The sequence below is a fragment of the Mustelus asterias genome, chromosome 26 (genome assembly GCF_964213995.1).
Source record: "Mustelus asterias chromosome 26, sMusAst1.hap1.1, whole genome shotgun sequence".
Classification (NCBI taxonomy): domain Eukaryota; kingdom Metazoa; phylum Chordata; class Chondrichthyes; order Carcharhiniformes; family Triakidae; genus Mustelus; species Mustelus asterias.
Genome location: NC_135826.1, coordinates 45,706,780 through 45,734,155, shown reverse-complemented (window position 1 = coordinate 45,734,155; position 27,376 = coordinate 45,706,780). Strand labels below are relative to the sequence as shown.

The 27,376-nt window shown below is 45.1% G+C and overlaps 2 protein-coding genes across 3 annotated transcripts in view; both read left to right on the top strand.

Annotated features, from left to right (window-relative positions):
* The window catches only part of cope (COPI coat complex subunit epsilon), a 28,144-nt gene extending 17,069 nt beyond the window's left edge, over nt 1–11,075 (top strand). Inside the window, exons 7-10 of the mRNA XM_078198664.1 lie at nt 134–289; nt 3,919–3,987; nt 6,657–6,731; nt 10,766–11,075. Of these exons, the coding sequence (XP_078054790.1) occupies nt 134–289; nt 3,919–3,987; nt 6,657–6,731; nt 10,766–10,813 (348 nt within the window). The 3' untranslated portion in view covers nt 10,814–11,075. The remainder of the gene's footprint in view (nt 1–133; nt 290–3,918; nt 3,988–6,656; nt 6,732–10,765) is intronic.
* Nucleotides 11,076–12,933: 1,858 nt separating this feature from the next.
* LOC144479666 (CTD small phosphatase-like protein 2-A) overlaps nt 12,934–27,376 on the top strand; it is a 36,160-nt gene continuing 21,717 nt past the window's right edge. The window contains exons 1-5 of one of the 2 annotated variants that reach the window (XR_013495554.1): nt 12,934–13,002; nt 19,739–19,933; nt 22,845–22,974; nt 25,506–25,646; nt 26,086–26,200. Coding sequence is in view for 1 of the 2 variants with exons in the window: in XM_078198663.1 (XP_078054789.1) it covers nt 19,763–19,933; nt 22,845–22,974; nt 25,506–25,646; nt 26,086–26,200 (557 nt within the window). In the remaining variant the exon portion in view is untranslated. Of the gene's footprint in view, nt 13,003–19,738; nt 19,934–22,844; nt 22,975–25,505; nt 25,647–26,085; nt 26,201–27,376 lie in introns of those variants that run through there. The other variant, XM_078198663.1, reaches the window with a different exon arrangement.

Below are 27,376 nucleotides of genomic sequence, written 5' to 3'. Positions count from 1 at the left end.
GGGTTGAATCAATTGCAGATTGGAACTAGTTGTTCAGAAGTATTGGAGCTTCTGTGTATGTTTTCTGTGCTCATCCTGTGCTGTGCAATTGCTCACCCTCTGGTGAACCTGTTTTATTGTTTGCTCTCCACAGGGTGGGGACAAGCTGCAGGATGCCTATTACATCTTCCAGGAAATGGCAGATAAGTACACAGCGACCTTGCTGCTCCTGAATGGACAAGCTGCCTGTCAAATGGCACAGGGCAAGTGGGATGATGCCGAAGGAGTTCTACAGGAGGCCCTAGACAAGGTTGGTGAAGGAGGGCTATTAAAGAGTGGTCACATGGCGTGGGGAGTGGTGAATCAGCACTATGTACTCTATAGCCTTAATGTCCTTTATAATTTGCCCCCTACCCTGATTTGCCCTCCACCATGATTTAGTTTATTTTTTTCCCCCTTTCCAAACTGTACATGATGATCTAACTGGGGCCTAAACAATGTTCGAGGAAGAAGAGTGCCCTTCATAATGTGTGATTACACATTGCAGCAGGCTGAGAGTTGTTGCATTGAACCTTTTGGCAGCAGAGCCAAGGTTCAACTTCCTTTCGTGTGCTGAGTTAACTGCAAGGATGTTGAACCTTGGCCAGTTAAGCTAAGCAGCAGAACATCATCCGTGGGGTGACACGTTGGCACAGTGGTTAGCACTGCTGCCTCAGTGCCAGGGACCCGGGTTCAATTCTCGGCTTGGGTGGCTGTCTGTGTGGAGTTTGCACGTTCTCCCCGTGTCTGCGTGGGTTTCCTCCGGGTGGCTCCAGTTTCCTCCCACAGTCCGAAAGACGTACTGGTTAGGTGCATTGGCCATGCTAAATTCTCCCTCAGTGTACCCAAACAAGCGCCAGAGTGTGGCGACTGGGGAATTTTCACAGTAACTTCATTGCAGTGTTAATGTAAGCCTACTTGTGACGAATAAATAAACTTTACTTAAGGTCCCTGCATTTTGGTAATCCCAGTAAGAAGTCTCACAACGCCAGGTTAAAGTCCAACAGGTTTATTTGGTAGCAAACGCCATTCTTTTGGTAATCCCTGCAGGAAAGTCCGCATGAGCGTCAGTTTATCATAGAAATCATAGAAACCCTACAGTGCAGAAGGAGGCCATTCGGCCCATCGAGTCTGCACCGACCACAATCCCACCCAGGCCCTATCCCCACATATTTTACCCGCTAATCCCTCTAACCTACACATCCCAGGACTCTAAGGGGCAATTTTTTAACCTGGCCAATCAACCTAACCCGCACATCTTTGGACTCTGTTTAGATTCTGGTTTGGCTGTGATGTTCTGTTTAGTTAACTGGCCAGGTCCACCACCATCAAAGCTAACATTTAAGGATGAGTCATCACCTGAAGAATGTGGGAAAGTACCTCAGCAGCAACTAATCCCTTGAAAGTAGAGGAGAGAAGTAAATGAGAATGGCGAGACAGGGGAAAGATACAGCACGATAACACCAAAGCTTCTTCATGAATTTACAATGTGCCATTTGTCTTCAACCTGCTACAACAAGTGAACAAAGAACAGTACAGCACAGGAACAGGCCCTTCGGCCCTCCAAGCCTCCGCCGATCATGATGCCTGCCTAAACTAAAACCGTATGCACTTATATAGTCCGTATCCTTCCATTCCCATCCTATTCATGTATTTGTCTAGTTGCCCCTTAAATGCCGCTATCCTACCTGCTCCCACTCCCTCCCCGGGCAGCGAGTTCCAGACACTCACCACCCTCTGTGTAAAAACAAAACTTGCCTCGCACATCTCCTCTAAACTTTTCCCCACACACCTTAAACCTATGTCCCCTAATACTTGACTTTTCTACTCTAGGAAAGAGCATCTGACTATCCACTCTGTCCATGTCACTCATCATCTTGTAAACCTGAAAGTCAAGCTATTTTGACTGATGGTTTTAGATGAGTGATATGAGTAGAACACCAAAGTTAATGTTAAAGGGTATATATATATCCTGTATGAAAAGACTTTTGGTGCCACCTTCTGGTTGAAAAACGTTCCAACAAAGAAAAATGGGGAAAGTGTAGGTTGTTGAAATGTAATTCCACAATTCCCTGGCTTGCAAGGGGCTTGGATGAGAGGCGGCCCTGATTGTCTGACATGCTCCCTATGCAGATTGTGATATTGCAGCATTATACCTCATGACAGATTTAGTCTTCAGTTAAAATGTTTTGTATTAATAGAGGCTGTTGAGTTTGCATCCTGATCTGCAGTCAGCAACTCATTCCCTCAAATCAAGGCTACATAAAGGAGTTCAGAGCTAAGTGAGCTTTGAATAATGGAGCAGGCTCGAGGGGCTGAATGGCCTTCTCCTGCTCCCAAGTCCTGTGTTCTAAAAGCTGTCACAAGTTGGGCTCAATCTAGTTCCAGATCCACAGTGACAAGTTCAGCAGCATTTTTAGTCAAAGTTTGCATCTGAAGCATGGTTTTGTACCTAGGGCAGAGACATAGGATTATCCTTTTGATCAATGGTAGTGGGTAGACAAAAATACAGCAAATTAGGGTAAGGAGTAAAACTCCCTTGTACGGACTTAATGAGTGCTTTGATCACAGAAAATTTTCCAAATTTGAGTCTATTTCCTCGGGTGGATGGAGCTATTACAAGGGGGCATAACTATAGGGTTCGTGGTGGGAGATACAGGACGGATATCAGAGGTAGGTTCTTTACGCAGAGAGTGGTTAGGGTGTGGAATGGACTGCCTGCAGTGATAGTGGAGTCAGACACTTTAGAAACATTTAAGCGGTTATTGGATAGGCACATGGAGCACACCAGGAGATAGGGAGTGGGATAGCTTGATCTTGGTTTCAGATAAAGCTCGGCACAACATCGTGGGCCGAAGGGCCTGTTCTGTGCTGTACTGTTCTATGTTCTATGTTCTGTTCCACCAGTGTTTCCATCGATCTTGCAAAAATCCATCAATCATTTTCAAGTTCACCACTTGTCGTTTAGTGACACGATTTTCTGTGATGGTTTAAGCCTCTAATTCCATGCCGAGGTTCAGTTCTCACTGGTGCTCCTCCAATCGCAACTTTTTTTGAAATAACAAAGAACAGGACAGCACAGGAACAGCCCTTCGGCTCTCCAAGCCTGCACCACTTTGTCCCACCTAGACCAACCGCCTGTATCCCTCTATACCCCGCCTGTTCATGTGTTTATCCAGATAAGTCTTAAATGTCACTAACGTATCTGCCTCAACCAGTACATTCCAGGCCCCCACCACCACCTGTGTAAAAAAAAAACTTCCCCCGCACATCTCCTACAGAACCTTTCCCCCTTTACCTTGAACTTGTGCCCCCCTCGATAGATAAGACTCAACAGTGAACGACTGTGCTGCATTCCATCACAAGGGTATCTCAGTCCATCGTGTCTGTGCCACATATACACTTGCATCTGGAGCAGCAATCCCACAATAGGGATCATATGTGAGCTTTTCCCACTCTCTGGTACAGCCACAAACTGGATAACCTCTCTGAGCCATGTTGGCATTCAATACCAAACTTAAAGCTTAAAATAAAAACTGATATTTTAAGACAGATATGAAGATTTACTTTAAGTAGCTTGATCCCTTCCTGTGTCGAATGATGTAGAGTAAGCTGAAACTTCAAGCTTCCATCTTGGAATAGGTTTGAGCTTAACAGCTGGTGGTAAGTGTAGCTGATCTGTTTTGTACTGGTGCCACTGTTGCTCTACAGTCCCCATTTTCCATTCTTCAGTGGGAATTTAAATGCTCCAATTATTTGAGCAATTGTTATTCTGATTACTTTGTTTATTATTTCGGTTAGACACTCCCATTGGAAATCAAACTTTTGAGTCATGTCTTTGTAATCTACGTTGAATGGTCAGCCATTCTTACTTCTCCTGTTCTCCCTTGATTCCCACAGGACAGCAGTCATCCGGAAACACTCATTAATCTCATTGTACTTTCGCAGCACCTGGGCAAGGCTCCTGAGGTAAGACTTATGCCGACTTTGGTCAATATGGTGCTTGCGAACAAGAGCTTGAGCTCCCCCCATGGTTGAGTGAATAAATGCATCATCCAGTGTTAAATTGAACTAATCTGATCAGTGCCTCATTGAATCACTGGTCTGTGCTGAATTGGCTAACCTCAGCCAGCAGAATTGGAGCGCTAAATTAGAATTTGCATCCTTTGGTTAGAAAGGGGTGATTTTTTTTGTGTGTGCATCATGTAGACTAGATTGTCTTCACCTGGCATTACCTGTTTATGCCACACATTCTTCAAGCTCATAGAGTTTGATCACTTCAGCTGTTTGAACATTTGCATAAGAACCAGCAGGAATAGGCAATTCAGCCCCTTGAGCCTGCTCCGCCATTTAATACGGTCATAGCTGACCTCATCTCTGCCTCAACTCTACTTACCCGCCTGTTCACCAGAGCCCTTAAACCCCCTCTCATTAAAAATCTCTCTAGCTTTTAAATTTACTCAAAGTCCCGGCGTCCACCGCACTCTGGGGGAGTGAATTCCACAGACTCACCACCCTTAGAGAGAAGTAATTCCTCATCATCTCTGTTTTAAATCTGCTGCCCCTTACCCTAAAACCATGACCCCTTGTTCTAGATTTCCCTACAAGAGGAAACTTCCTCTCTACGTCTACTTTGTCATAGAATCCTTACAGTGCAGAAGGAGGCCATTCGGCCCATCAAGCTTCCACTGACAACAATCCCACCCAGGCCCTATCCTCAGAACCCCACATATTTACCCTGCTAACCCCCCCGACACCAAGGGGCAATTTAGCACGGTCAATCCACCTAACCTACACACCTTTGGACACTAAGGAGCAATTTAGCATGGCCTATCCACCTAACAGTATACATCTTGGGACACTATGGGGCAATTCAGAATGGCCAATCCACCTAACCTGCACATCTTTGGGCTGTGGGAGAAAACCGGAGCACCCGGAGGAAACCGCAGACGTGGGGAGAACGTGCAGATTCAGTGACCCAAGGCTGGAGTTGAATCCAGGTCCCTGGCGCTGTGAAGTAGCAGTGCTAACCACTGTGTCACCGTGCCGCTCACCGTCAATCCCCCTTGTTATCTTGTATACCTCAATTAGTTCTCATTACTTTGTCAGACATCAGTTTACCATAAGTTTCAGTTATAAAAGCGCCCGGTTGTTTGCATCAGGTTGAATAAAGATTTCTTTACAATCCCAGTTCAAGTTGATGAGAACCCGCAAATAGATATCGGAACAAGGTCACTTGTTGTGACAGTGCCAACCTTCCAAGCTCCAGTGTGCAATTCCCTTAATAGCACAGAACTGCTCTCAAGGAAAACAGCTCTCCTTGTCCTTGTGATGGGCCAATGACAAGTCACAGTTGGTATTTCTCTGATTAGGCACGCTTAATAGAGGGGATACAGAGACAAGATTAACTTCAGTAAATATGCAAAGAGCTGACTCAGATTGCAGTAGCAAAAGTGTCGAGTGGTAGCATAGGCTTTGCTATTTAATAGAATTTACATCCTTGGAATTAATGTGCAATTTTTAACTGCTGGTGTGGATTTTCAAATCATGTCACGAGCCACCTCCAAGACTTCAGCTGTCTGTCTGCTTACACCAGCCAGAGAGGCATTCATCAATGCGTCCGCTATATGTTGTCAGGACTATTTATTGAATCACCTCTTGTTCCTCCCCTTACTTTGTTGTTTCTTTGCCTTATTGCGCCCGTTGTCCTTTAAACCATTTTCATTGCCTGGGGAGGTAGTGGAAGCAGATACGGTAGTATCGGGGCGGCACAGTAGCACAGTGGTTAGCACTGCTGCTTCACAGCTCCAGGGTCCTGGGTTCGATTCCCGGCTCGGGTCACTGTCTGTGTGGAGTTTGCACATTCTCCTCGTGTCTGCGTGGGTTTCCTCCGGGTGCTCCGGTTTCCTCCCACAGTCCAAAGATGTGCGGGTTAGGTTGATTGGCCAGGTTAAAAATTGCCCCTTAGAATCCTGAGATGCGTAGATTAGAGGGATTAGCGGGTAAATATGTGGGGGTAGGGCCTGGGTGGGATTGTGGTCGGTGCAGACTCGATGGGCCGAATGGCCTCCTTCTGCACTGTAGGGTTTCTATGATTTCTATGAATACAAAATGTTCTAAATCCAGCACACTACACAATGACCTTTGCTGTCCTGCTGTTGTATGTGTCGTTGGTGATGAATGTGTCAACAGGTTAAATTGTGCTGTAAACCTACATGTTCTGCAATTTGGTTTGAGGACGCATCAGTCCCATTAACCATCCTGTTCTCATGGTGACCCCCACCGTTCATCCTAACTTGTGTTTGAGCTGGATAATGTTCACATTGTAGGATGCCAAAACCAGTCCACATCAGCGAATCAAGTTACAAAGATTTAACCAAGAGGGAAAAATGGCACACAGCAGTCAGCACCAATAAGCAGAAAGATATTCAGTATTTGAGGGGGGACACTTCATCACCTTACAGTAAGAAACCTTGTTGGTGCTACCACAGAGTTGAAAGGACCATGCTTGAATGTGGCACATTAGTTTGTGACCAGCTGAGTGTTACCAATTAAAGGAACTGTAGTGATTCCAGACACTAAACACCACTGGCAAAGCCATGTCAGACTTAAAATACTCATTTCCTTTTCATAAACAGGTTAGTAACCGCTACCTCTCCCAGCTGAAGGATGGACATCGAGGACACCCATTTGTTAAAGAATATTTGGCTAAGGTATGTGAGCAGATAATAAAAAAACCTGTACTTCTGCCTGTAAATACAATAAGTCACTTTTCTTCACTAAATAAGAGATATTCCTTTCAGTAAGATGAATGTTTTTTAAAGTAAGACATCTGAAAAGGTTTGTGTTTGATCCCTGGTCTTTCAGATTTGATCTCTTGGCAAGAGCAGTGATTTGGGGAGTTTGTTGGAAATCTTTTCACTTGGTAGGAAATGCTAAAACCAGCAGAGGTTATAGTTCCTATACAGTAACCCTTTATTAATAAATGCTTAATATGGAGAACAGGTGAGGATAAGGGTGGATCGTGAACACTGGCCTGGGCTAGTTGGACCAAGCGGTCTGTTTTCAAAGAAAATTACAGCACAGGAATAGGCCCTTCGACCCTCCAAGCCTGCACCAACCATGCTGCCCGACTGAACTAAAACCCCCTACCCTTCCGGGGACCATATCCCTCTCTTCCCATCCTATTCATGTATTTGTCTAAACGCCCCTTAAAAGTCACTACCGTATCTGCTTCCACTACCTCCCCCGGCAGTGAGTTCCAGGCACCCACCACCTTCTGTGTAAAAAAAATCTGCCTCGTACATCTCCTTTAAACCTTGCCCCTCGCACCTTAAACCTGTGCTCCCGAGTAATTGACTTTTCCACCCTGGGAAAAAGCTTCTGACTATCCACTCTGTCCATGCCTCTCATAATCTTGTAGACTTCTATCAGTTCGCCCTCAACCTCCATCGTTCCAGTGAGAACAAACCAAGTTTCTCCAACCACTCCTCCTAGCTAATGCCGTCCATACCAAACAACATCCTGATAAATCTTTTCTGTACCCTCTCCAAAGCCTCCACATCCTTCTGGTAGTACGGCCTAACTAAGGTTCTATAAAGCTGCAACATGACTTATTAATTTTTAAACTCAATGCCCCGGGCCGATGAAGGCAAGCATGCCGTATGCCGCCTTGACTACCTTCTCCACCTGCATTGCCACTTTCAGTGACCTGTGTACCAGTACACCCAGATCCCTTTGCCTATCAATACTCTTAAGGGTTCTGCCATTTACTGTATATTTACTATCTGTATTAGACCTTCCAAAATGCATTACCTCACATTTATCCGGATTAAACTCCATCTGCCATCTCTCCGCCCAAGTCTCCAGCCGATCTATAGCCTGCTATATCCTCTGATGGTCCTCACCGCTATCTGCAAATCCACCGACCTTTGTGTCGTCCGCAAACTTGCTAATCAAACCAATTATGCTGTTGATTCAATGTAATTCTATACTAAACCATTCTGAGTTGAACTAGAAAGCTGATGCTCACTGTTCAGCCATAGAACAGCTCCTAGGTAGCATTTCAATGTCAGTCTCACTGGCTTGTTCCAATTCTCTCCCCCCCCCCCCCCTCCCCCCCCCTTTCTCTTTGAGAGGACAGCAGCTTGTAATTTTCCTTGACAGTGCCATCAATCTTAGCGAGTTGGCATATTGGAACTCTCCTGTGGGGCTGTGTTTTTCATCAATCCATCTCTCAGCACAAAGATTAGTGTACTTAATCAGTAAATGAAAACAAATAAGACTTGCATTTATATAGCCCCTTTCCCAACCTTAGGACACCCCAAAGCACTTCTCAATCAATAAAATGCTTTCTGAAATGTAGTCACTGTTGTATTACAAGAGCTGATCTTCACACAGTAAGACACCGTAAACAGATATTTTATTAAAGTCTGGGTAATCTGCTTTTAGTGATGTCATTTGAGGGATAAATATTCAATCTATTTGTTGAAGAATCTTGCAGCGGGGAGAGTATTTTTCATATTGCAGTTCGTTGTAGCCTTGCAATATTTGACATGCACGTCAGAGGTGGTGACACAGTGATATGGTCACTGGACTAGTCACAGGACTGGTTAATCCACAGACCCAGGGTTCGAATCCCATCACAGCAGATGATGAAATTTGAATTCAATACAAATCTGGAATTGGAAAGTCTAATGATGACCATGAAACCAGCTCTGACAAAGGGTCGTCCAGACTGGAAACATTGGCTCTATTCTGTCTCCACAGATGCCGTCAGACCTGCTTAGACTTTCCAGCGTTTTTTGTTTTTGTCGCATGAAACCATAGTTGTAAAAACCCATCATTAATGCCCTTTAGGGAAGGAAATCTGCTGTCCTTACCTGGTCTGGTCTACATGTGACTCCAGACCAACAGCAATGTGGTTGATTCTTAATTGCCGTTGAACTGAGTGACAGTTAGAGACAAATGCTGGATGTGCCAGCAACACGCACGTCCCGTGAAAGGATTTTAAAAAGTATGATCTCAGTAGGCTGTTTCACTGAATTAATGGAATTGGAAAGTATAATTGTCAAATAGAGAGTGCGATCTAGCATAATCCCAAAGAAATTTCCCAGCAGCTGGTTCAGAGCATCTTGTCTGTGGTTATTGATTATACGGATGTAGTATCTCGCAGCTAGTTACCCGAAAACCAGACATTTTTCTAATCTTCCACACGTCAATTTTAAGTAAGTTAATTTTTTTTTTAAACTGCCCTGAACAATTCCGTTAGACCCCGCATTGACATGGTGTGGCTCCAGACTAGTTACCAGCTTCTCCACTTTGTAGCATTGCTGCGTCCCGGGTTAAGTGTCTGTGTGGAGTTTGCACATTCTCCTCGTGTCTGCGTGGGTTTCCTCCGGGTGCTCCAGTTTCCTCCCACAGTCCAAAGATGTGCAGGTTAGGTTGATTGGCCAGGTTAAAAATTGCCCCTTAGAGTCCTGGGATGCGTAGGTTAGAGGGATTAGTGGGTAAATATGTGGGGGTAGGGCCTGGGTGGGATTGTGGTCGGTGCAGACTCGATGGGCCGAATGGCCTCCTTCTGCACTGTAGGGTTTCTACGATTTCTATGAAGTGATCCTTGACCCCCCCACCCAATACAGTTTGACCCAAACTGCCCATGGCCCGAATCACCCGACCAAATTCCGGAAATATTCAAAACCCAGCACAGACTCTGCCCCGGGATGCTGGATTTGAGATACTGTACGTACACTTTGTGATTCTATAGATGAAATGCAACCTCAGCATTAGAAACCTGGACAGACAACCCAGGGGAAGAAGTGCAACACTAATATATATAAAATCTTATCTGTAGCACATCCCACAACAGCTTGTTTTGTAAAGTTCTGAGGTTCTGAAGTTTTTACAGAGTGGTGGGGGCCTGGAATGTGCTGCCAAGTAGGGTGGTGGAGGCAGGCACGCTGGCATCGTTTAAGACTTACCTGGATAGTCACATGAGCAGCCTGGGAATGGATGGATACAAACGAATGGTCTAGTTGGACCAATGAGCAGCACAGGCTTGGAGGGCCGAAGGGCCTGTTTCCTGTGCTGTACTGTTCTTTGTATCTTTCCAGCAGGAGTCCATGAAGAGCACAGGTGATCATCTGTGTCTCTGCTGTAGTCTCCGTTTCATACAAAAGTAGAAGATAGGAGCAGGAGGAGGCCATTTGGTCCTTCGAGCCTGCTCCACCATTCATCACGATCATAGCTGATCATCAAACTCAATAGTCTAATCCTGCTTTCTCCTTTGATCCCATTCACCCCAACCACCTCTTGAAGTAAAGTTTATTTATTAGTCACAAGTAGGCTTATATTCACACTAATGAAGTTACTGTGAAAATCCCCTAGTTGCCACACGTCGGCGCCTTTTCGGGTACACTGAGGGAAAATTTAACATGGCCAATCCACCTAATTTGCACATCCTTGGATGTGGGAAGAAACCGGAGCACCCAGACAAAACCCACGCAGACACGGGGAGAACGTGCAAACTCCACATGGACAGTGACCCAAGATGGGAATTGAACCCGGGTCCTTGGAGCTGCGAGGCAGCAGTGCTAACCCACTGTGCCGCCCTGTGCCCTATATTGAATACATTCAAAATAGGAACAGGCTGTGTGCTAAGGGTGTAACTAAATTGGAAACACAGCTATCCCTATATGTTCAGTGTTCTGATAATCAAGTAATTCTGTTCTCTGAACTGTCCACACAGGAGAATGAGTTTGATCGATTGGTGCTGCAGTATGCTCCCAGTGCATGAGAAGAATGAAAGCTGTGTCTCTGAAGATGGAGAAATCACACCCATGGCCGACATCCTTGGACTGCTTTTCCTGTTCAGCTCCTCAACTCTGGAAAAATATTTTTTAAAGTAATGCCTCAGCAACTTAAGAAATATCACTTACTTCAGATTCATTTGTTAAATATTAAAACCATTACCTGTTTGCGAATAACTGTCATCAAATTGCTGAAATCTGTAAAAGCTCTACACATTCCGAATAAAAAAATGTCAATGTTTATGTTAACTTTAAGGTTATATTAATGAAATTCATCAGGTTCCTAGCTATGATTGTTCTCCGTATAGGAACCATACTGACGAGGCTGCATTCATAACCTAACCCTGGTTGTTTGAAATACTGTAATTCCTGTGCTACTGGTACCTTAGGTTTTTGGCCTATCCGATAGTTGAAGCTCCCACACCCACCTTACACTTAGGTTCAGGTCTTAGTCTGTGCTGAGTTACGTGGTATGTGCTGGAATTGCTCAGGTAGATTTACTGCCTCTGACCTTGGAAGGAGGAGGCGTCATTGCTGATTTAATTGCTGACCATTGCCTGCTGCTAGGTGCGATTACTGGGCTGAGAGTGGGATTGACCTCAGCTTTGATGCACTCCAGGATCTCTGAGCTGCCAATATTCCTGTTGATTTGCTCTTCTACTTGGAAGAATAGCTCCTTTGTGAAGTACCAATGGAGGGGTTGGCCCTGTAGAACTCTAAGGATTGGCACAAAGTGGTCGCACTAATTTAGAATAATCATTTGAGATAATGTGCATTTAAATAGCACCTCTCTCTCGGAGCAGAGTCTTGACTTTTGATATCAAACCTCATTGTTCAGCTAAAGTTAACTGAGTTGTGTAGCAAAATCTGCAGTCCCATCAGGTACTGTCTTGCCTAAATATTGTTGGCATTCTTCTAGCTATTGCTATCCACCGCCTGGAAGTGTGGTGGAGGCAGGTTCAGTTGAGGCGTTCAAGAGAGTATTAGGTGATTACTTGAATAAAAACAATGTGCAGGGGTACGAGGAAGAGCACTAATCTATGATGCTCGTTTGGTGAGCCAGTGCAGGCACGATGGGCCGAATGGCCACTTCCTGCACCAAAACAATTCTGAGATTGTGATATTTAAGATGACAGAAATGCAGCAAATCAAATCTGTTGGGGAAGAGGTAGCTTCATGTGATGCTGATGGCTGGAGACACCAATCTGAGAGACAAGTTCTACACAGCTGCAGATGGTTTTCTGTTGCCGTGGATTGTTTTTGGTGTTGGCACCTGTTGCCAAGCCACTTATTGTCATGGTAGCGCACGCTGGCCAACAGGTGATGCCATTTCCCTTTCATGTGTCTTGTATGTGAAAATCAATGTTTAGGGCCTTCAAGTTACCCTTGCAAGCATCCTTGAAGCAGAGTCTTGGACATTCTGCTGGTCTGGTTCTGCTACCTTGCCATATAGAAAATCCTTCAGTCCAAAGATGTGCAGATTAGTGCTAAATTAACCCTAGTGTCAGGGGGATTATAGCATCATAGAATCCCTACGGTGCAGAAAGAGGCCCACATCGAGTCTGCACTGACCACAATTCCACCCAGGCTCTATTCCTGAAACCCCACATATTTATCCTGCTAATCCCCCTGACACGGGTCAACTTAGCATGGCCAGTCAACCTAACCCACACATCTTTGGACTGCGGGAGGAAACCGGAGCACCTGGAGAAAACCCACGCAGACACGGGGAGAGCATGCAGACTCTGCACAGACAGTGGCCCAAGGCTGGAATTGATCCTGGGTCCCTGATGCTGAGAGGCAGCAGTGTTAACCACTGGGCCCAAACATAGGGTAAATATGAGGGGTTAAGGGAATAGGGCCTGAGAGGGATTGTGGTCAGTGTAGATTCGATGATATGTCTGTCTTGTGAACATGTCCTGAGTAAGCAAAGTTGCCTCTGAAGGGTGCTAAAATATTTCAGAGATTTACCTTGAAGACTGCTGTATTTGTGACTTTGACCTTCCTTGAATTCCCCAGAATGTGCCACAAACGGCAAAGCTGCGAGTTGTTGAACTTCCTTTCTTGACAGTTGCAAGCCATCCATACAAGCTGTTGAGAACACTTGCCTCATAAACCATGAAAGATCAGAGATCTTAACTGTTTCCTCCTCCACTGATGCTGCCAGACTTGCTGAGTATTTCCAACATTTCTTTATTTTTATTTCTGATTTTCAACCTCCACATTGTGTTTTTGCATTTGAATGAGTTTGCTTGGTCTGCTTCCCTGCTGCCTGATGTGCAACATTACACACCCAATTAGTTATCCTCATCAATGAATGAACTAACCGCTGCTTTAGTACAAAAGAGAAAACACTGGAAAATCTCAGCAGGTCTGGCAGCATCTATAAGGAGAGAAAAGAGCTGACGTTTTGAGTCCAGATGACCCTTTGTCAAAGCTAAAAGGCATAGAAAGTGGGAGATATTTATACTGCAGTGTGAGGGAATGAAAGATGAGTCATAGCCATAGACACTAGGGGAAAAGACTACTAAGCTAATACAACCTCAGCATAACAGAAAATGTAGGTTCTAGTCCTTCAAGTCAATAATCTGAGGTCAGGTATCGCGTTAGGTGGGATATGTCCAAGTCTGAATGACTGCTTTCATTGTTGGACATGATGTGGAACTGCCGGTGTTGGATTGGGGTGGGCACAGTAAGAAGTCTCACAATACCAGGTTAAAGTCCAACAGGTTTATTTGGCATCATGAGCTTTTGGAGCGCTGCTCCTTCATCAGGCGAGTGGAGATATTCATTGTTGGAGACAGCAGTAGATTCATTGCCTGCGCATTTCCGTATGTGTAAGTTAGCCTTCGGTCATGTGGCCGCATTTCAATGTGTGTCCAAAGGCTATTTTACTGTGGAGAGCATCATCGTTAATAATGACCCTGTCTTCTGAAAAGTTTCCAATTCACAATCTGCTCGGGATGGGGATGGGGATGGGGGTGGGGGTGGGTGCACAGTTTTGACTTTATGCAATAGCCTTTAAAATTTACTATCTGGAGAGGTATATAGTGGGCAGCACAGTGGTTAGCATTGCTGTCTCACAGCACCAGGGACCTGGGTTTGATTCCTGGGCTTGGGTCACTGTATATGCAGAGTCGGCACGTTCTCCTTGTGTCTACATGGGTTTCCTCTCACAATCCAAAAGACGTTCTGGTTAGGTGCATTGGCTGTGCTAAATTCTCCCTCAGTGTATCCGAACAGGCTCTGGAGTGTGGCGACTGGGGGATTTTCACAGTAACTTCATTGCAGTGTTGATGTAAGCCGACTTGTGACACTAATAAATAAACTCAAGCTTGTTCATTATCACCCATCTTATTGCACAAAGTCAAAATTGCCTCCCTCGAGTGGGAATTCTTGAGCAAGTTGGAAACAAGAGTTGCACCCTCGGCACTGATCAGCATTGTGGGTCAACCCACAGCACGTTGACTGCAGCGATTCAAGAAGGCAGCTCACCACCTTCTCAAGGGCAACTTGGGATGGGCAATAAACGCTGGCCTAGCCAGTGACACCCATATCCCACAAATGAATTTTTTAAAAATCCAACTCAGCAGAGACTATGGATGAAACCTTTCTGTTTCACAAGAATTGCCTGTCTGCACCCTGAAGAAGGGGCTTTGAGCCTCGAAAGCTTGTGTGGCTTTTGCTACCAAATAAACCTGTTGGACTTTAACCTGGTGTTGTTAAACTTCCAACTGAGCTGTCAGGGGAAGTTTGATTTAGAGCTGTTTTCAATCTATTTTAATATTATTCTCAATTTAACGTAGAACATCACTGTAGAAGTGTTTTTCTGCATGGTATGCATCAATTTCTCTCAACACTTCAATAATTGGCCTCATTAGCATCCATATTGCCTTCAGCAGTATTGAAACCAAACCACAAAGGCATGAACTGCACCATTTAACTCACCTGTTTGCTGATTAGTATCAAAGCAGAGTGTAAACAGATTACAGGTAGACCCAGGCGGTATGAAGCATGTGATACCCATGGGAACTGGCATCACTCATTTGGTACCCAACTCCCTCATCAACTGTGATTAATCCAATTGCTTCACTCAGATAAATTATTCTGTGGAGCTTTTTAATTAGCCATTGTTGCTTGCTAATTTCCTCTCTTCCCCCCCCCCCCCCCCCCCCCCCCCCCCCACTGAGCTGCTGATTCTTGTTAAAATAAAGTTGTGTGTGGGCTGATTTCCCCCAGTGCCTCACCATCCATAGGAAGGTAGTGAGCACTGGTATACCCTATTATGGTTTATTATTATTGCAAATATTGTAGTTAGGCTAACTCTAGCCCAATGTCCAGACGCCTGCATGTTCTATCAGAATGTCACGAGATAACAATGAACATGGGCATGAACATTAGTTGATTTCTCCTCTGCCTTGTCTACAGGAGGGTAACTATAATGCCCCCCCCCCCCCCCCAACTGCTGGATGGATGGAATCTGGGATCTTTCTGATCCCTGGATCTCAGTTCAGTGATGAACATTGGATTTAGCCCCTCAACCACTGAAACCTCTATTAGTGTGGAGGAGCAGAGGGATCTAGGTGTATGTGTGCATAGATCCCTGAAAGTTGGGAATCAAGTAGATAAGGTTGTTAAGAAGGCATATGGTGTCTTGGCGTTTATTGGTAGGGGGATTGAATTTAGGAGTCGTAGCGTTATGTTGCAACTGTACACAACTCTGGTGCGGCCGCACTTGGAGTACTGTGTGCAGTTCTGGTCCCCACATTACAGGAAGGATGTGGAGGCTTTGGAGAGGGTGCAGAGGAGGTTTACCAGGATGTTGCCTGGTATGGAGGGGAGATCCTATGAGGAGAGGCTGAGGGATTTGGGATTGTTTTCGCTGGAAAGGCGGCGGCTAAGAGGGGATCTTATTGAAACATATAAGATGATTAGAGGTTTAGATAGGGTGGATAGTGATAGCCTTTTTCCTCTGATGGAGAAATCCAGCACGAGGGGGCATGGCTTTAAATTGAGGGGGGGTAGTTATAGAACCGATGTCAGGGGTAGGTTCTTTACCCAGAGGGTGGTGAGGGATTGGAATGCCCTGCCAGCATCAGTAGTAAATGCGCCTAGTTTGGGGGCGTTTAAGAGATCCGTAGATAGGTTCATGGACGAAAAGAAATTGGTTTAGGTTGGAGGGTCACAGTTTTTTTTTTTAACTGGTCGGTGCAACATCGTGGGCCGAAGGGCCTGTTCTGCGCTGTAATGTTCTATGTTCTATGTTCTATGTTCTAGACTAGTTATAAGGTCAGAGGTTTACAGCATGGAAACAGGCCCTTCGGCCCAACTTGTCCATGCTGCCCATTTTTAACCACTAAGCTAGTCCCAATTGCCCGTGTTTGTCCCATATCCTTCTATACCCATCTTACCCTTGTAACTATCTAAATGCTTTTTAAAAGACAAAATTGTACCCGCCTCTACTACTACCTCTGGCAGCTCGTTCCAGGCACTCATCACTCTGTGTGAAAAAATTGCCCCTCTGGACCCTTTTGTATCTCTCCCCTCTCACCTTAAACTTATGCCCTCTAGTTTTAGACTCCCCTACTTTTGGGAAAAGATGTTGACTATCTAGTTGATCTATGCCCCTCATTATTTTATAGACTTCCATAATATCACCCCTAAGTCTCCTACGCTCCAGGGAAAAATAGTCCCAGTCCATCCAGCCACTCCTTATAACTCAAACCATCAAATTGCGGTAGCATCCTAGTAAATCTTTTCTGCACTCTTACTAGTTTAATAATAGCTTTTCTATAATAGGGTGACCAGAACTGCACAAGGTATTCCAAGTGTGGCCTTATCAATGTATTGTACAACTTCAACAAGACGTCCCAACTCCTATATTCAATGTTTTAACCAATGTAACCATGCATGCCAAATGTCTTCTTCATCACTCTGTCCACCTGAGACTCCACTTTCAAGGAGCTATGAACCTGTACCCCTAGATCTCTTTGTTCTATAACTCTCCCCAACACCCTACGATTAACTGAGTGAGTCCTGCCCTGGTTCGATCGACCAAAATGCAAATACCAAGAAGTTGTTGAACTAACTCATACGAGACTATCTAATGACTATCCGTATAATCACCAGTCTTATTGTACAATGCCATTTCACCAATACTTTGCATTGTCCTGCAAAGAATTTTTTAAAAAGCCATTTAAAACATGACGGTAATAAATTTGAGATGAGAGACCTACAATAAATGCAGATGTTATCAGCAGGACACACAACTTAATCAACAACCGTTAACATTTCAGCCTGGGATCTTTCATCAATCCATAAAACTGTCAAATGTCGATTGGCCTCCTGCATATTTCCAGAAGTTTCGAAGAGCGGAGGAAAGAGATCCAGGCAGCATGGTGGCACGGTGGTTCGTAGCACCAGGGACCCGGGTTCGATTCCCTTGGGTCACTGACTGTGCGGATTCTGCATGTTCTCCCTGTGTCTGCGTGGGTTTCCTCCGGGTGCTCCGGTTTCCTCCCACAGTCCAAAGATATGCTGGTTAGGTGCGTGGGCCATGCTAAATTCTCCCTCAGTGTACCCAAACAGGCACTGGAGCGTGGTGACTCGGGGATTTTCACAGTAACTTCATTGCAGTGTTAATGTAAGCCTACTTGTGACTAATAAATAAATCCATCAGTTTAATAAGCATAGAAGGCTCATTCTCGGGTTTAATGTAACTACATGATAAACAGAGAAGATACCTTAGCCTCACACAGGCTACAAATATTTAAAATGATTCTTTACAGAATGTTTTTCTGGTTCTTCTGTCAAGTATCACTCAGGAAATGTTCTTCAGGGTGTGTTGGCACTGTTTCGAGTGGGGCTGGGAGGTGCAGAGCCAGGAGAGCCCAAGCCAGTGTTAAATTCATTCGAATTGGCCTCAGCATTATGGGATGAAGGAAGGGGAAAGTGGGCAACAACAACTCTTGCTGTTCACTAACCTGTTTTTCCTGATGGAAAACGGAATAAGGTACATGTCTCTGGCAATGCAAGAGCATGTCAAAATACATCACCTAATCTAGCTCACATATTAAACATAGCCACTGAGGACATCTTTTTGTGGGATCCTTAATCATGGATATCTTTTTATTCAACCAAATAAACAAAATCAAACTAACTTAGGGATAACTCAAAAAGGGGCAGCTCCCTAAAAGGATGGGGAACCACCCGAAACAAAAGACAAAGTGGAAAGGAAACTTAAAACATCAAATTAAAATGTGACTGAAGGGGTCAATAATACACCCCAGTCCCTATGGTGCCCAGTGGGCACGGAAGGCATCAAGTGTGCCCCCACATGCTTCCTTTCCAGGGACACCTTGCCACAAATATAGCAGACAGTCGGGTTGGATGACCCCCTCGATCGCCCACTGCCTGGCCCAGGAGCAGGTTACATAGTCATTGAGGAAGCTCCCTCTTTCCAGCAGACTGTGCAGTTACACGGGGTTAACTGGGTGTGTGCTTCAAATAAATCCCAGCTGACAACAATCATTGCAGGCTAGTTAATTAACCCTTTGACTGCACCAACAAGTAAAATATCAGATCAACAACAAGTGTGAACTGCAATATTCAAAGAGCAGGTCTTTAAGGAGTTAAGCACCATCTTGATATAAAAGAGCGAATGTGCTTGGGTTGGGGGGAAAATTTAGTGTCTGGTTCCCATGTTGGTATGAAATGGACAGTTTTATTCTTGCTGTTGTGAGCCGGATGTGAATGCTGGTGGGGCAGAGGTTAAGGCTGAACCCATCATCCAATCACTGGGGGAAGGGTCCAATGAATTTGTGGTCCGGTAGTTTGCAACCAGAATGAAGACACCAAGTGTTTCTGAACTGCAGTCTCATTTCGCTTTTAATTAAATACATCCTTCATTATTTATCCAGGGGAAGGTATAGGATGCAGATTTGTCAGGGCAAGTTACACAAACTTTGAAAGGAAATTATGGATTTTTCTTAAGTGTAAGAGCTATGGATCAAAGTCAGGTAAATGGATTTCAGGTGTACATCTGTGATGCAGGTGAATGAGCTAAGGGGACTGACTGACCTCTTGTGTGGAATTGTCAGAAAGAAAAATGTTTGATTTATTTTTGTCACATGTATTAACATACAGTGAAAAGTATTGTTTTTTGTGTGCTATATAGACAAAGCATACAGTTCATACAGAAGGAAAGGAGAGGGTGCAGAATGTGGTGTTACAGCCATAGCTAGGATGTAGAGAAAAATCAACTTAGTACAAGGTAGGTCCGCTCAAAAGTCTGATGGCAGCAGGGAAGAAGCTGTTCTTGAGTTGGTTGGTACGTGACTTCAGACTTTTGTATCTTTGTCCTGGTGGAAGAGAGAATGTCCAGGGTGCGTGGGATCCTTAATTAAGCTGGCTGCTTTGCCGAGGCAGTGAGAAGTGTAGACAGAGTCAATGGATGGGAGGCTGGTTTGCATGATGGATTGGGCTACATTCATGATCTTTTGTAGTTCCTTGTGGTCTTGGGCAGAGCCGGAGCCATACCAAGCTGTGATATAACCAGAAAGAATGCTTTCTATGGTGCATCTGCAAAAGTTGGTGAGAGTCGTAGCTGACATGCCAAATTTCCTTGGTCTTCTGAGAAAGTAGAGGCGAGAATGTTTTATTCTTAAGTTTTGAAGACTCTATCATACAAAGTTCATAATGATGATTGTTAAAATGGATAGTGTTGATAACCATTCCACTGTTTTGACCCAAATATAAACATCCCACATTTCAGGAGGTTTATAGTTTGGTCAAGTGGTGGTTTATAGAACACCCTTGATATGTGTGTACGTTACATATCAGATATGGAACATTACTGAGACTGACCCAAGCAGTTTCTGGATGTCACACTGTTCTTGGTCTCTTTCCTTCAGGTCCAGACAGTGGCCAGGTGTAGAATGCATCTGCGGTCAGGCAAAGCCATATCAGTGGTTCCTTTGACCCCTCCGTCTCCACACTGCACCAAGGGTCAAGATCAAGCTCCAACAACACCACTGGGAAGAGAACTTGGTGACACTTTGAAGACTACGCATTCTACAACGAAAACACCACAAAGAAAACCTGAGAAGGTAAGAAGGGAAATTCCTTGCCCTTCCTCATGTCAAGTAGTTGCTGTTCCGTTTGGACAGCCAGATAAACATTCCAACAATTGGTTTGTCATCTTCTGCATTGTGTCCTCTTGTTCCACCTGACCTCCTTCAAATGCAATAACTTCCATTTCCACAGTGCCTTTTAACATGTTCAAAAGCACTTCAAAGGAACGTTATCAAACAACATTTGACACCAAGTTACTTAAGATACTAGGACTGAAAGATTGGCCAAGTGCTAGGTTCTGAAGAAAGTGAGATAGATTGATTTAGTGAACTCTAGAGATGAGGACACTGAAGCTGGAGGCTCAGATATCCGTGATGGAGTGATGAAAATTGGAGATGTGCAAGAGCCCAGAACTGGAGGAGTTCTGAGATCTCTGAACATTGTGGGGCTGGAGGAGATGATAGAGATTGGGAGCAGAGAGACCATGAAGGGATTTGAAAACAAAAAAATAAGATTTAAAATTGGGGCATGGCTGGACCAGAAGGCAATGTACACCTACGATCGCAAGGGGTGATGGGTGAAGGGGACTTGGTGCAAGTTAGGATATGGACAGCAGGGTTTTGAATGAGCTCCAGTTCAGGATGGGGTTGGTGCACTGTGGAGAGCGAGTTGGAAAAATATTGGAACATTTGAGTTTGGAGGTAACAAAAAGGCAAGGATGAGGTTTTCAGTAGAGGATCAGCTGTGGTGGCTGGATGTTATGTTGCGGTTCTTATGGCGTCGCCAAGCTATTTCAGACTTTGTTAGGAACAGAATGTATTTATTGATAAGAGACACTTGGTACAGGAGTTGCAGCTCTAGGCTGCCCTGGAACAGAGCTCCAGTCTTTACAATGTCAACTACATGGCTGCTAGAAGACTCTCTCCAAGGGAGGACTCACCCTCTGGGTAATCACTCACTCTGTTCCCATTGGTCCCTCAAGTCAGGTGACTCACTTCTGCTGTACTGGAGACAGACACCACATACACAACACTGGGGCAGAGATGGGCAATGTTACTGAGGTGGAAATGTACATTATCCTCTGTGCTCCAATTCTCTCTGTCCCCCGTGTTGAAATCAATGCTAAGAAAATTAACTTCTAATTCATTCTTTCCCAGGAGCTCAAAAGTGAGTGTCTCCCCATTTTTCTTACAATTTGTGATCCTTTAAAGTTTATTTATTAGTGTCACAAGTAGACTTACACCGCAATGAAGTTACTGTGAAAATCCCGTCGTCGCCACGCTCTGACACCTGTTCGGGTACACTGAGGGAGAATTTGGCATGGCCAATTCGCCTAACCAGCACATCTTCCAGATTGTGGGAGGAGGGATACAAAAGAGTGGTCTAGTTTGGACCAGGGAGCGGCGCGGGCTAATTGTTCCTGGTTTCTCGTTTCAAGGCTTCATTCTACGATCATCTTGCTGGTGCCAGTACAGAGTGAGACTGCGGATAGTTGGGAACCTGTCTCGGGGGCAGGGAATTCATATGGTGTTCGTGGAAGTGGAAATGACTAGGGTTGGGAAGCATTTTCCGATCGGGGCCATTGTGATCTCCTGGACTCGTTTCGATCGCCTCAGGGGGTCGGAGAGGAATTTCCCAGATTTTTTTTTCCCCATATTGGCCCTGGGGTTTTTCACTCTGGGTTTTCGCCTCTCCCTGGAGATCACATGGTCTGGAATGGGGGGGTGGGGGTAAGTTAATAGGTTGTAATGAACAAAGCATCGTAGCTGTGAGGGACAGCTCGGTGGATAGGATATTGGTATGTAGATAGGCTGGAAAATTGGGCGGGGATCCTGGATTCAGGATTCAATCCTGGACCGGGGAGCGGCGCGGGCTTGGAGGGCCGAAGGGCCTGTTCCTGTGCTGTATTGTTCTTTGTTCTTTGTTTGTTCTTTGAAACTCATGCAGACACGGGGAGAATGTGCGGACTCCGCACTGACGGTGACCCAAGCTGGGAATCGAACCTGGGTCCCTGGCGCTGTGAGGCAGCAGTGCTAACCACTGTGCCAGCATGTCGATTGGGCACTGCTTTCTAGTTTATCTTATTCTTGTACAACGCTATGGTTTTGATTAATTAAATCCATCCTTCAGGCTGAAGACGTGCAGGTTAGATGGATTGGCCATGCTAAATTGCCCCTCGGTGTCCAAAGCTGTGCAGGTTAGGTGGATTAATAGGATCGGGGGGGTTTATAAAGTAATTTTAATGTTTTTTCATGTGAAATAACAGGATTCTAGAATCAAATTTGCCGGTGGGTGTATCACTGCCTTTCCTGCAATTCTCCCTGAGAGATTCCACTTTTCTGGAATTTGGTTCCTTGCCTGTGGCACTCCTCTGGTTTTTGCCCATCCCTGGTGCCCACATCTGGCACCTCATCCAATCTGCAATTATTCAAATGAGAGTCTGGTAGCGAGCTGGCAATTCGGCTGTGGAAGGAATCCGATGAAGCTGACCCTGTCCTCGCCTTCTGTTCCACAGACACATTATCCCACAAGATTTCATGGAATCCCTACAATGCAGAAGGAGGCCATTCAGCCCATCGAGTCTGCACTGACAACAATCCCACCTGTGCCCTATCCCCATAACCCCCACATATTTACCCCACTAATCGCTCTAACCTATGCATCCCAGGACACTAACAAGCAATTTAGTAATGGCCAATTAATCTAACCCGCACATCTTTGGATTGTGGGAGGAAACCCACGCAGACACAGGGAGAACGTGCAAACTCCATACAGACAGTGACCCGAGCCAGGAATCGAACCTGGCTCCCTGGAGCTGAGGCAGCAGTGCTAACCACTGTGCCACCCCATTTGACAGGATGGGAATTCGGTCATGAATTTGTTTCAACTCTTTGGATTGAATTTTGTTCTGAATCCTATTTCTTTTTTTTTTCTCTCCTGGACCAGCCTGCTCAAGGTGTGTCATTTGGTCCAATTCTTTCAGAAGAATGTCCTAATGAGTCTGATTTATTTACAACCACACCCAGAGCCACCAGATTACCGGGTAAACATCGGCAGAACACCGCGCTGGACAGAGGTACGAAGTTAATCTTCATTTTGCTCCAGTAGATGAATGAGATTATGTCGGCATTGGCTGTGACATGACCATAGAAAAGCTACAGCACAGGAAGAGGCCATTCAGTCCATGGGATACAAGGAGAAGTGGCTAGATGGGTGGAGAACTGGCTTGGCCATAGGAGACAGAGGGTAGTGGTCGAAGGGTCTTTTTCCGGCTGGAGGTCTGTGACCAGTGGTGTTCCGCAGGGCTCTGTACTGGGACCTCTGCTATTTGTGATATATATAAATGATTTGGAAGAAGGTGTAACTGGTGTAATCAGCAAGTTTGCGGATGACACCAAGATGGCTGGACTTGCGGATAGCGAAGAGCATTGTCGGGCAATACAGCAGGATATAGATAGGCTGGAAAATTGGGCGGAGAGGGACCTAGGTGTGCAAGGAGTTTAATCCGGATAAATGTGAAGTGATGCATTTTGGAAGAAATAATGTAGGGAGGAGTTATACAATAAATGGCAGAGTCATCAGGAGTATAGAAACACAGAGGGACCTAGGTGTGCAAGTCCACAAATCCTTGAAGGTGGCAACACAGGTGGAGAAGGTGATGAAGAAGGCAGATGGTATGCTTGCCTTTATAGGACGGGGTATAGAGTATAAAAGCTGGAGTCTGATGATGCAGCTGTATAGAACGCTGGTTAGGCCACATTTGCAGTACTGTGTCCAGTTCTGGTCGCCGCACTACCAGAAGGACGTGGAGGTTTTAGAGAGAGTGCAGAGAAGGTTTACCAGGATGTTGCCTGGTATGGAGGATCTTAGCTATGAGGAGAGATTGGGTAGACTGGGGTTGTTCTCCTTGGAAAGACGGAGAATGAGGGGAGATCTAATAGAGGTGTACAAGATTATGAAGGGTATAGATAGGGTGAACAGTGGGAAACTTTTTCCCAGGTCGGAGGTGACGATCACGAGGGGTCACGGGCTCAAGCTGAGAGGGGCGAAGTATAACTCAGATATCCGAGGGACGTTTTTTACACAGAGGGTGGTGGGGGCCTGGAATGCGCTGCCAAGTAGGGTGGTGGAGGCAGGCACGCTGACATCGTTTAAGACTTACCTGGATAGTCACATGAGCAGCCTGGGAACGGAGGGATACAAACGATTGGTCTAGTTGGACCAAGGAGCGGCACAGGCTTGGAGGGCCGAAGGGCCTGTTTCCTGTGCTGTACTGTTCTTTGTTCTTTGTTCTTGTGTCTGTGCCTGCCAAAGAAGAAAGCATCCACTCATTTTAATCGCACGTTCCAGCATCTGGCCTATAGCCTTGCTGGTTACAGATCTTCAGATGCTGATCCAGGTTCCTTTTGAATTGAGCGTTTCAGCATCAACCACCAACTTTTGGAAGTGAATTCCATTCGCCCACCATCCGCTGGGTGAATGAATTGTGACCAGAATAGGTTGCAATCACAGAATGGTCACAGCACAGGAGGAAGCCTTTTAGCCCATTCTGTTGCCTCTGGGTCTCCGTGGGAGCAGTTTGCCACTCTCTTACCTTCACCCCTTGGTCCTGTACTTTCTTCCTTTTTAGGTAACAGTCCAATTCCCCCTTGAAGGCCTCGTTTGAACCTGTCTCCAATCTTTCCGACAGCACATTTCAGACCCTAACGACTCTCTACATGGTAAAAGCTCCTCCTTCTGTCACCATTGCTTCTTTTGCGATTTCCCTTAAATCCGTGTCCTCTAGTTCTCCAATCTTCCTCCAGTGGGAATATTTTTTCCCCAATGTATTCAGTCGAGACTCCCCATGATTTTGAATATCTCCACTCAACCTACTCTTCAGTCCATCCAAGCAGCTAAATTCCTCATCCCCCAAGACCAATCTCGTGAATCGTTTCTGCACACTCCCCACTGTAACCTGCCTGAACACATTGTCCAGGTTCACATATATTGATAACTTGCATTTATATAGCATCTTTAATACAGCAAGATATCCCAAGATGTTTCACAGAACATTATCAAACAAAATTGCACACTGGACCATGTCAGGACAGGTAAGGAGGTTTAGAGGAGAGGGAGAGAGTGAGTGGGGGGGTTTGGTTGGGGAATTGAGGGGAGAGAGAGAAAAAGGGTGGGTTCAGGTGGGAATTGCAAAGTTTGGGAACTGAGGCAGCTGAAGGTACGACTCAGTGGTGGAACAAAGGCAAAAAGAATGATTTGACAGAGACACCTAAGGGCAGGACCCACAAGTGGCAATTTGACTACATGGATCCGTGGGAGATTTCCTGAGGGAATGGCTATTGGAGCGCATGGTGCCTCATTATCCTGCTTTTCCATAAAAATGGTGGGATTTCTAATGGAGGGGGTTTGGAGGTTGACACAGACTGATGCTAATTGGATACCTGAATGAGGCCTTGGGGACAGGGGGGGCACAGGGGGGAAACCCTGCCTGCCACAGGAACAACACGGAGTATCTTGCATCCTACAAACCAATCCTTCGCTTTATTGACTCCTCTCTCTCTCAATCCCATGTTGACCTGTCTTTTTATTGTGTTTTGTTAATTCCAGAGTTTGAATACACTCCCGGTGCAACAAAATTAAACATTTGGAATCCACTTTGGGATGAACATCAGAGACTTGTAACCAGGGGAAAAACCAAAGCCAAACAAGCTCGCGCTCTCTTTCCGACTTCTCCTCCTGTATCCCATGGTAAGTTTAGGATGTGGAATGTGTCACTGGAGAGATTTTCTTTGTTGTTTTTCTGTCCTGTCAATTTTCCAGCCAGCAAATCTGGGAATGTCTGACACCAAGTCTGAAATACAAATGTTTACAGCGCATGTACAAGCTGCACAGGTGGACTTTGTTTGAACAACTATTCCCTCTTTACCCAAAGTCCTGCACTATCCTCCTCTTCAGAGATTTATCCACTGATAACAGCCCAAGGTTTATCCCTAACAAAACCAGAAAGTGCTGGAAAATGTCCTTGAGAAGATGGTGAGGAGCCAACTCTTGAAGCGCTGCAGACCCTCTTCCACTTGTGTGGAGAATTTGTTCCAAGAGTCAATGACTCCTTTTATATATGAATGGTTTTGCTAGTTTGGTTCTCTCCCTTGCTGACAATTTGAAAATGTCCCCTTTGTTCCAACAGACTTGGAAACCAATAGCGATTTGGATGAAAACCTGGACCCCATGGAAATGACTTTCTCCATAAACTTCTCAGTTGACTCATCCTGCCATTGGGACAAGAGAGAGGACTCTAATCAGTGAGTGGAGGACAAAACTCCCACTTGCGGGGGCTGGTCAAAAAAACAATTGGCAAACTGCCAGATCTTGGATGGTATTTGCCTTGGGTTCGTTACTGAGGGGACTGCCTTTGATTGGACCACAGGGTTTTAAAATGATTGGTTTGTACAGAATTTGATTACAGCAATTTTTGACTTCTGAGCACTTGTATTTAAAAAACACAGAAGAGAATTGAATGTTGGGAAGAAAGTTAGGACCAAGAAGAGGCCATTCAGCCCATCAAGATTTCCATATTCTATCAGATCATGGCAGATGTGTCTTAACTTTACCCTCATTTATCCTTGATGAGAAAGGAAGGGAATTGGGAAAGTTGAGTGAAAAGGAGAAGATTGGGGGGAAAAAATGTTTTTTTTTTGTTTGTGAGCATTAGAAGTGAGCTTTGTTTTGATTGCAGTGGTTGTAAGGCCAACCTCCAACAGTGAAGCAGAGATGGGCAGTTGCCTGAAAGTCAGATGAATTCGGGGAGTAGAGGTTTAGGTTGTGATGTGTGACTGAGGAAGAACATTAAACTGGATTGGGGCAAGGTTGGGAGGGGTCAGTAAGCAAAACAGAATCTTGAAGTTAAAAGTTGGGTGCAGTCAGAGCTACCCACCCCTCAAAACTTTGTGTACAGTTGAGTATAATCTTGACTTGATTGGTACGGGGAAAAAGGTGGGAGAATGGGGTTGAGAAACCATCACCTGTGATTGAATAGTGGAGAAGACTCGATGGGCTGAATGGCCTAACACTACTGCAATGGTTTTATAGTGAGTTGTCAATGAGGCGAATTGCAACTTGTTATCCATCTGGATTGGCTTTCTGTACACTCGGCTTGAAGGAGGCCGGTGGAGCTGTATTCTGACCAGCTCTGAGAGAATTTTAATTTCATCCCATTTGGTGTTTCAGTGCCCCTATCTGCTGGCTAGGAATGTCAGAATTAAAACAAGACTATAATTTTAACATCTGTCCTACTTCTCTACAATGCACATTTCCCCACAAATGACATACTTACTGAATATTGCAAGGATCGCTAATGTATGAAATGAAAATATTACAAGGCTTGTAAGATTATTTTAGATTGAGGTTAAGAAATTTTACCAAGGCGATCTCAGCATGTAGTCTACACTACAAAGAGCCAAAAACCCTACTTTAAACTG